The sequence below is a fragment of the Myotis lucifugus genome, unplaced genomic scaffold, assembly GCF_000147115.1.
Source record: "Myotis lucifugus unplaced genomic scaffold, Myoluc2.0 scaffold_136, whole genome shotgun sequence".
In the NCBI taxonomy this organism is placed as follows: domain Eukaryota; kingdom Metazoa; phylum Chordata; class Mammalia; order Chiroptera; family Vespertilionidae; genus Myotis; species Myotis lucifugus.
In genome coordinates this window covers 2694632-2704167 of record NW_005871184.1, presented here as the reverse complement: position 1 = coordinate 2704167, position 9536 = coordinate 2694632, and the positions used below count along the sequence as shown (strand labels likewise).

General features: G+C 44.5%; 1 protein-coding gene and 1 pseudogene across 2 annotated transcripts in view; one reads left to right on the top strand and one right to left on the bottom strand.

Annotated features, from left to right (window-relative positions):
- The first annotated feature begins 1522 nt into the window (after positions 1–1522).
- LOC102433595 lies at positions 1523–3068 on the top strand (annotated as a pseudogene).
- Positions 3069–3917: 849 nt separating this feature from the next.
- GC (GC, vitamin D binding protein) overlaps positions 3918–9536 on the bottom strand; it is a 38702-nt gene continuing 33083 nt past the window's right edge. Inside the window, exons 12-13 of one of the 2 annotated variants that reach the window (XM_006094396.3) lie at positions 7757–7811; positions 3918–4079 (exon numbers count right to left, since the gene is read on the bottom strand). In XM_006094396.3, coding sequence (XP_006094458.1) covers positions 7776–7811 — 36 coding nt within the window. In that variant the 3' untranslated portion in view covers positions 3918–4079; positions 7757–7775. Of the gene's footprint in view, positions 4080–7500; positions 7616–7756; positions 7812–9536 lie in introns of those variants that run through there. The other variant, XM_014460637.2, reaches the window with a different exon arrangement.

The window sequence follows — 9536 nt, the reverse complement described above, 5'->3', positions numbered from 1 at the left end:
AATGCTCCCTACTAGGACTTAGAATCTTGAGGAGTGATCAGGGATGACTTTGGTTAATGTGCCTGCAGTTATATTTGCTATAAAATATGTTTTATCTCTGCATGTAACTCTGTATCTCCCATTAGATGAACTCGAATTTCTTGAGGCAATTAATTATAAATATAGGTTTTCCTTGACTTGTATTGGTTTCAGAGAGGTATATATTCTGAAAAAAATGAATCTTTCTTTCAAAGCAAAATATGTTAAGTTAGAACACCTTCTTTTTCTCTGGGCAAAGAAAGCACATAGAATATAATCTATTATCTATCTATCTATCTATCTATCTAATTAAATCAAGCTGAAATTAATATGTCTTTAGAACTTTGACTCAATAAATTGCTCTTAGGAGTAATCTTTAGTAAAATTAAACATCTTCAGCCCACAAAGATTTTTTATTTTTTTTGCAAGGCAGGTACTACCTAACTAATGCCATACAATTTGCAGCTAGGAGCAAGAAGGTATTCTCAAGAGTTTTCTCATCCTCCTTCTTCTCCTCCTCCTCCTCCTTTTAGAAGTGTGCTATCTTAGGCTATTTCTGGTGGAAGCTGGCTAACTTTTCCTTAATACCACCTAAGCCTAAGAAGCAATTAAGGAATGGAGCTGAGTGTGTTGGGAACTGTAAATGGATGCTTAAAGTGGTGAGTATTTTAGAGAGACCCAGCAGAGATCTAGAAAAAAGTAGGGGCTGTGAGGTTGAGTCTGTTTACTATAGTATCTTTGTGAAAATCACAGGTGTGGAGAGCAGCTACAGTGTTTGGCCAGGTTCAAGCCTCGGACTAATGAGAGGGCATGGTCCTCTCATGGTAAAACCACATGCAAGTCCTAGCTTGGAGGGCAAAGCCCTCCCAGCACAATTATAGCCAAAGGCTATAGTTGTAAGCTTGATCTTATGGTCGGAACCTGTGGTCCCACATTGCTGAGTGATATGGGCTACAGGAGGTACAGCAAGGAGACAAAGCTTGATCAGGTGCATATAATTGAGTAGAGTCAAAACCTGAGAGAACATGGTAAAAATCTTGACCACACCCTTACTTTGCCACCTGGAATCTCAATAATGAGCCAGGGTGTAACACTTTTAGGACCAAAGCTTGACCAGATCGGAAGTCAGTGCTGGGTTGCCATGGCAACCCACCAGCTGACTGCTTCGCTTTAGGTGAGGTGCCCCAGCACTGACTGCTGAGGGGACTGCAAATCAGGGCCAGAGAGAGGCCTGTAGAGAGAAGCAGGGACTGATCCGTTGCCTCTGGCAGCTTTTGACCAGCACTTGCCTCTTTCTTTCTCTCTGAGTCTGGCCAGCAGCTGTGCCTCCATTTTTCTCCAGGACTCCACAGGGGCTGCTGATCAGCCCTGCCTTTCTGATGCAGCCCGTTGATAGGCCCAGAGACACTGACTGGCATAGAAACTGACCAATCAGAACCAAATCTGGGGGCTTAGCGGTGTTTCTGTTCAGGGAGAGTGGTAGATCCCAAGGCTGGCTCCAGCAATGGCCTTTGCAAATCTACAGAAAGTGCTCATCACTGACAGCCTGGACCCCTGTTGCTGAAGATCCTGCAAGATGGAGGGTTTCAGCTGGTGGAGAAGCAGAACCTGAGCAAAGAGGAGCTGATAGCCGAGCTGCAGGACTGCAAAGGCCTTATTGTCTTCTCGGCCACCAAGGTGACGGGGGAAGTCATCAATGCAGCAGAGACGCTCCAGGTGGTGGGCAGGGCCGGCACCAGCGTGGACAACATGGATCTGGAGGCCGCCACGAGGAAGGGCTTCCTGGTCATGAACACTCCCAATGGGAACAGTCTTAGTGCTGCAGAGCTCACCCGTGGGATGATCATGTGTCTGGCCAGGCAGATTCCCCAGGCGACGGCTTCGATGAAGAATGGCAAATGGGACTGAAAGAAGTTCATGGGAACCGAGTTGAATGGAAAGACCCTGGGAATTCTTGGCCTGGGGAGGATCAGAGAGAGGTGGCCATCCATATGCAGTCCTTCAGGATGAAGACTGTAGAATACGACCCCATCATCTCACCAGAGGTCTCGGCTTCCTTCAGCATTCAGCAGCTGCCCCTGGAGGAGATCTGGCCCCTCTGTGACTTCATTACTGTGCATACCCTTCTCCTGCCCTCCACGACAGGCCTGCTGAATGACAGCACCTCTGCCCTGTGCACTTGGGGAACTGCGCCCACAGAGGGATTGTGGACAAGGGCACCCTCCTCTGGGCCCTGCAGTTGGGGCAGTGCGAGGCGCAGAGCTGGATGTGTTCACGGAGGAGCTGCCTCAGGACCGTGCCTTGGTGGACCAGGAGAACGCCATCAGCTGCCCCCACCTGGGCGCCAGCATCAAGGAGGCCCAGAGCCTCTGAGGGGAGGAGATCGCTGTCCAGTTCATGGACATGGTGAAGGGCAGAACCCTTGCGGGGATCGTGAATACCCAGGCCCTTACCAGCGCTTTCTCTCCACACACCAAACCTTGGATCGGTCTGTCAGAAGCTCTGGGGACCCTGATGCGAGCCTGGGCAGGGTCCCCCAAAGGGACCATCCAGGTGGTAACGCAGGGCTTATCCCTGAAGCATGCTGGGAACTGCCTAAGCCCCGAAGTCATTGTCGACCTCCTCAAAGACGCTTCTAATCATGCGGATGTGAACTTGGTAAATGCCAAGCTGCTGGTGAAGGAGGCCAGCCTCAATGTAACCACCTCCCATAACCCCACTGTGCTAGGAGAGCAAGGATGCAGGGAAGGCCTCCTGAGCGTGGCCCTGGCAGGTGCCCCCTACCAGGCTGTGGGCTTTGTCCAGGGCACCACACCTGTGCTGAAGGCACTCAACGGAGTTTCCTTCAGACCAGAAGTGCCTCTTCCAACCCTGCCATACTGCCTACCATGATTGGGCTCCTGGCAGAGGCAGGCATGCAGCTGCTGTCCTACCAGACCTTGGTGGTGTCCAATGGGGAGACCTGGCATGTCATGGGCATCTCCTCCCTGCTGCCCAGACTGGACGCCTGGAAACAGCATGTGACAAAGGCCTTTCAGTTTCATTTCTGACCTTGAGGATCACCAGGACCAGCCTTGGGGGCTTTGTGATCAATATTGAGAGGTCTCATTCCCAGGGCTGACACCTCTTATGTGGTCTGACCCCTGTAATAACCACTTAATAAACAGCCCCCCCTCCCCCCAAAAAAGAACCAAATCTGGGTCAACTGTGAGGAGCCAATGGCTGCCTAGGAGGAAGAGCTTTTGACACTGACTGGCATAGAAACTAACCAATCAGAACCAATCTGGGTCAACTGTGAGGAGCCAATGGTTGCCTAGGAGGCGGAGCTTTTGATGCTGACTGGCATATAAACTGCTCAATCAGAACCAAATTGGCCAGCAGAGGCGGGCAGTTGGGGTCAAGATCAGGCTGGCAGGGGAGGGCAGTTGGGGGCAACCAGACCTGCAGGGGAGGGCAATTGGGGGTGATCAGGCAGGCAGGCAGAGGCAGTTAGAGGCAATTAGGCAGGTGAGCATTTAGGAGCCAGCAGTCCCAGATTGTGAGAGGGATGTCCAACTGCCTGTGGGATTGGGCCTAAACTGGCAGTCGGACATCCCCCAAGGGGTCCCTGATTGGAGAGGGTGCAGGCTGGGCTGAGGGACCCCCCCTCAGTCCGTGCATGAATTTCATGTACCAGGCCACTAGTCTGGCTATAAAATAAAGACTCGGTTTGCAGACTGTGGCACTGTCTCTCTATCAGAGAGGGCAGCGTCCCACCTAGCCCCAGCTTTATTCTCTTGTCTGTCTGCTCCATCCTTCACCGCCCCCTCTCAGGTTCACCCATGGCTGTGCCGGCATGGCACACACAGGAATACTGCTGGAGGTCTGCACTGTAACATCACCCTCAGAAACATTTATGGTTTGCGTTGTATTCCAATTTATTTTGATAGCAAATCATATTTATTGTACAAAGATATTGGAGCTGATGAAAATTAGTGAGTACCAAGTTGCCTCCCTGAGAGCCCTGGTTTGGCCTAGGTTAGGCTTCAGATGGCATTTCCAGGAAGGTTCCAGCTCTAGATCTATGAGAATAATGGAAATGAATGTTAGAAACACAGAGCTAATGGGAAGCAATTATATAACACTGCTCAGCAGTCAAGTTATCTTTCTGTTTCAAGATAAACCTGTCTAGCATGACCCATGTATCCCCCATGGCCCACCTAAGGAGTCCAGAATAAAAAATGTAGGAAATTCCCAAGACCTGCATATAAAACCATCACGTACACTTAGGGACGTTATGCACTTTTTTTTCTTTAAGGATGTGTGTAACTTACTGCTTTATGAGAGTGAATACTCAACTGCCAGAGCAGAAAAGGCAGCGACCAATGAATGGCACATGAGCCTCCCCTCCCCCCGACTTCCAGTCCCGGGATTGAGATAATATTCAGTAGTTATATTTCAGTAAAACCCAGAATGGGAGTTGTTATCAAATCGCCTCCTTTGTAATGAGGCAAATGTGTCTTCTACCCCTTCTCCAAGACAGTACAGTGGAGTTGTATCACAATTCTATCTGCACAGTGCGAGAAATTCCATCTTCCATTGTTCTCATGGAGTTTACGCCTTGGAGTGAGGTTTCTCCCATAGTGTGAGCACCTGGCTGTGCTGAGTGTGATTCTGGTACTTGGAGTATGTTTTCACTCAACCCTATTGTGCAGTGAGAACCGACTTCTTCCTCCATTGGCAACCCCGGGAACACTAATCCTCTCTAAAGCTGAAGGGAAAAGATAACTGGCTTTGTGGGACTTATTGCGAGACAGTAATTCTCTTGTCCAGTGGGCCAGCAAATGTGGTCACAATCAATTTAGGGAATTGAAGAAAAAATAAGAGGGTCAATAACTGTCAGGACAACAACTCAAGTTTCTAATAGTTTAGCTAAGAATGAAATAGCATCGAACTGTAGGTGAACCTAAGAATGGGAACACCTGCGGCAAAGGCTTCTGCTTCTACAAACTGTTCAAAGCTCTGCAGAGGGCTGGGCATTCACTGAAAAGAAATACTTAGCCAGCCAGAGTCGGTTTACTGGTTTTAGGAACTGAGGAGAAGCGTTCCTCTTAGGATCGTGTGAGGCATTAGACCTCACACAAGCCAGAGTTCTCTCCTGAGAGCAGGATGGGGACAGAGGGCTGATAGTTGCCGAGTGCAGTGCATAAGCCTCGTTCTATATGTGGGTTGTATTTTTTAACTCTGGTCTTTCTGACTAGCGGTCTGGATAGGAGTTTTGTGTCCAGAAACTTTTATATAACTTAATTTTATAAAAGAATCTATTGTGCATCTTTGTCAAATGGAAAACTAGCATTAGCCTGCCTAAAAATGGTTTTAGAAACTGCTTAACACTAAACATGTGCCACTTTTGCATTGGGGATCTTACTTGTTCTAGTCAGAGTAAAGTCATAGAAGCAGCAGCAGGGAGAAAACTTTGCTAGTGAAATAGGAATTTTAGGGGAATATAGGCAGGTTTAGGGAATGTTTTGAAGTGGGGTCCATGGAAAAAAACACAGGGCTACAGACTGGGAGAAGATACATTTCCATAACACAAGGAAGCCAAGTGCAGCTACATTTCATAAGACAAGGGAACTGGAAGTAGCCAAACAAGGTCTCTATTTACAAAATAAAGGAGGAGGAAGAAAGCCCAGAAGGAATGGGAGAACAATGAGGGAGGAGGGCCTCAGGAATTACTATAGTAACCAATTCGAAATGGAATATTAACACTTGGGTTTCGGGAAACGAAGTTAAGTCGGCTCGCGTGAATTGCGCGTACTCCAGGGAGCCATCTTAAAACTTGGTTCATATAGATTTGCGGTGGAGTGCGGGAAACGTGTAAACTCGGGCCGATTGTAACTGCGTATTACCAAATATTTCATTTCAATCGAACCCATACTTCAAAAGATATAGGCATTTTAACGCGCCATCTTATATTTTGGCGGGAAATTCACCCGACACCGTAGTGTTAACCAATCAGAGAGGATATCAGGACACAGGAACTGCAGTCTTTATAAACCATGTAAACAGGAAGTCAATGGGACTCTTTTCCCTTCCCCACATGGGAATCTGTACTTGTTCTTCAATAAATCTGCACCTTTGCTATACTACCCACTGCCCCTGGATTCATTCACTCTGGCAGACAAAGAATCTGAGTTCCAGTCCAAAAATTCTGTTTTACTAGTATTACTGCTACTGTTTTCTAGGTATTTTATATGCCGCAACTCAATCATTACAACAATTCTAAGAGGTAGATATTTCCAAGATTCAGGGAATTTAAATAACAAGCTTCAGGGAATTTAAATAACTTGCTCAGGTTCACAAAGACAGATAGTTGGAGTGTGGACTCTGATCCAGATTGGGCAATTCCAGATGTGAGTTTCCTTGACCACCTCCATTGTACTGCCTCTCAGAGTGTTAATTTGCTTTTTCACTCTTTCAGGTAATTCACATAGTTGAGAGTTGAAAACCTGAATATGATGGAATGATTTAATTTCACTAGTCAATAGCTTTTGCTTCTATATAATTTTGGAGAATGTCATCAGTAAATCAGCAAAATAAAAGTACGTATGCATCATTGAAAAGGCTCAGCTCACTTAAGATCTGAGATAAACCAAAACCATTAATTTTATAATTTTTTAAATCTCAGAAGTAATATATTTAAAATGAATACAGTGGAATTTGGAGAGAAAACATTTTTGTTGAAATGTGCAGAATTGAGATAATCATCAGTTTAAGGTATGAGAGTCTGTCTAAGCTACTTTATACTCTTAATATCTCCAGGTGTTTTTAAATGGGTGGACTGTAATATCTGAAAAAAAGCAAGTGATAATATTTTAACAATATTGCTTTAATTTGCAGAATCTTCTTTCATCCTAAGAACTACTGTGCTATCTTTAACACTTGGTGGACTCTGTCTTTAAATTTATATATTTTTCTATTGAATGCATCAAAATGCCTGAAATGATCTCCATGCTGTCATTATCTTAGATGTGAGGTTATGATGGACTAGAGACCCAGTGCATGAATTTGTGCCTAGTGGGGTTCCCTCAGCCTGGCCTGCGGGTTTGGGCTGAAACTGGCTCTCTGACATTCCCTGAGGGGTCCTGGATTGAGAGAGGGTACAGGCCAGGCCAAGGGACCCCATGGGTGCATGATTGGGGCTGGGGAAAGGACGCAGGAGGTAGGCCATCCAGGGAGGGACCGTGGGAAGGCTCCAGGGCATGTCCGGCCCATCTCGCTCAGTCCTGATCTGCCAGACCCCAGCAGCAAGCTAACCTACCGGTCAGAGCATCTGCCCCCTGTTGGTTAGTGCACATCATAGTGAGCGGTTGGGCGGCCTTAGCATATCATTAACATATTATGCTTTGATTGGTTGAATGGACGACCAGACGACCGCACGACCAGACAGACACTTAGTATATTAAGCTTTTATTATATAGGATCTAGTACATTAGGCTTTTATTATATAGGATCTAGTACCAGACTGGGGACCCAGATTCTACTCCTAAATCTGCCAGAAGTTGTTTGTGTATACTTGTGTAAGCTCCTTAACTTTTCCAGATGCTTAATATTCTCACTGTAAAATGAGTTTGAATAGAGAATAGTTAGAATGGGAAGAAAACTATCGGATTATTTATTCTATGATTTTTAAAATACATTGCACAAAACTGGATAGTTTTTGTTTTGTTTTTTTTCTGCCTTTACAAGCAATACTTACCTAAGATAATATATATTCATCAGCCCTGTAGGGTATTTTTCATTTCAGCATCAATCTGGAATGAAAAAAAATGCTATCTAATTATTCATGAAGCATTTTATTTGTAGACTACTAAATCATGAAGGTAAACACAATTTGAACCTTGATTAGAAAGAAGGATTCTTGTTAAAATGAAGTTTTATATTGAACTTTTTATTGGCCATCCTTCACATTTAGTTTTACACTGTCTCTGTCCTTGAAGAATTTACAGTGTCCTGTGAAAAATAGACAAGAGAAAAATAAGTGCTAATTATTAGGTGTGAACAGAATGTTAAGGGGCAACAGAAGAATTTGAGTGCCAGGCAAGGATTCCCAGAGGAGAGATCTAGGTTGAATCCTAAATCTTGATGAAAGACAGCCAGGTTATAGAATGAAGATAGGGCAATACAGGATGAGTCTTCATGTGCAAAAGCCTTAGGTAAGAGCAAGTTTGATGTACTTAGGAAAACTGCGAGTGGTATAGCAAAACCAAAGCAGGAAGAATAGGAGCAGTGATAAATCAGGCTGGAGAGGAAAACACAGGACCAAACTCTCTTGATTTTTAAAAAAAGAATGGACTTCAATTTAGAAGTGATGTAGAGCAATTAGAGGAACGTACTAACTGTTTTGTGTTTTACAAAGGTTATTTTGCCTTAGTACAGAGATGGGATTGGTGTGAGGCATGTGGAGGACTGGAGATAAGAGACCAATTGGGAAGAGATAATCCAGGGAAGAGATAATCCAGGTAAAAGTATCAATAATGTAGGAGAAGTTGGGGGGTGGGACTGAGAAATAGTGAGTTAAAATTGGTAGGATTTAGAATATATTTGGGTTTACTAGTATATGGAAAAAGGAGAAATTAAGGATCATTATTTGTATCTTAAATTATTACAATAATGATAATGATAGTAATAAATTTAGGCAATACCAGTAGAGGTTTTTAAGGGGAATATTTGGGGCATATTGACTTTGAATTTCTTGTGGGATAGTAGCGCCCTTAATCATTTGAATAAATAGCTTGGTACTGCAGGGAGAGATCCTGACTGGAGGTAGAGATTTGGAGATTAAAGGCATATTCATGGATGAGAACACTTGGAGAAAATGTAATGTCATGTATAGAGAAGAAGACCATGAAAAAAAAATTCTCTGGAAAACATAAATTTAAGGTGTGGGTAGAAGAAGAGGATGATATGACACAGAATGAAAATCAAAGAATCATAGGATAAAATGTAGAATATGATAATGGAATTCAGTGATACTACTGACCTGGGTCATTTTTGATATTTTTAACAATAAAAAATAACTTTGCACTTTAACCAATTGTTAATAGGCTTTTGATATCAATATTATGCTTTTGTTATTAAATTAGGGCTGAAATCTGACAATGACATGGAGAGTAACAGACTCATGTGAAACACACTTATGATTTTTCAAACATATTGCAATCTTGTATATATCATTCAACCCATCTGTAAAAGGGGAATTAAAATGGTACCTAATATTTAGAATTGTTTTCGATTATTCTGTATACATCATCTATATATATAAAGAACCGGGGGCCATCACATCTGAAACAACTGAACGGATGACCAAACAGGCTGCATGGGGCAACCAGGCTAGCAGGGGGGTCAGTGAGGGACGACCAAACGACTGAGCAGCAGGCTGTGTGAGGTGACCAGGCCGGCAGGGGGGGCAGTGAGGGGCGACCAAACGACTGAGCCGCAGGCTGTGTGAGGTGCCAGGCCGGCAGAGGGGGGCAGTG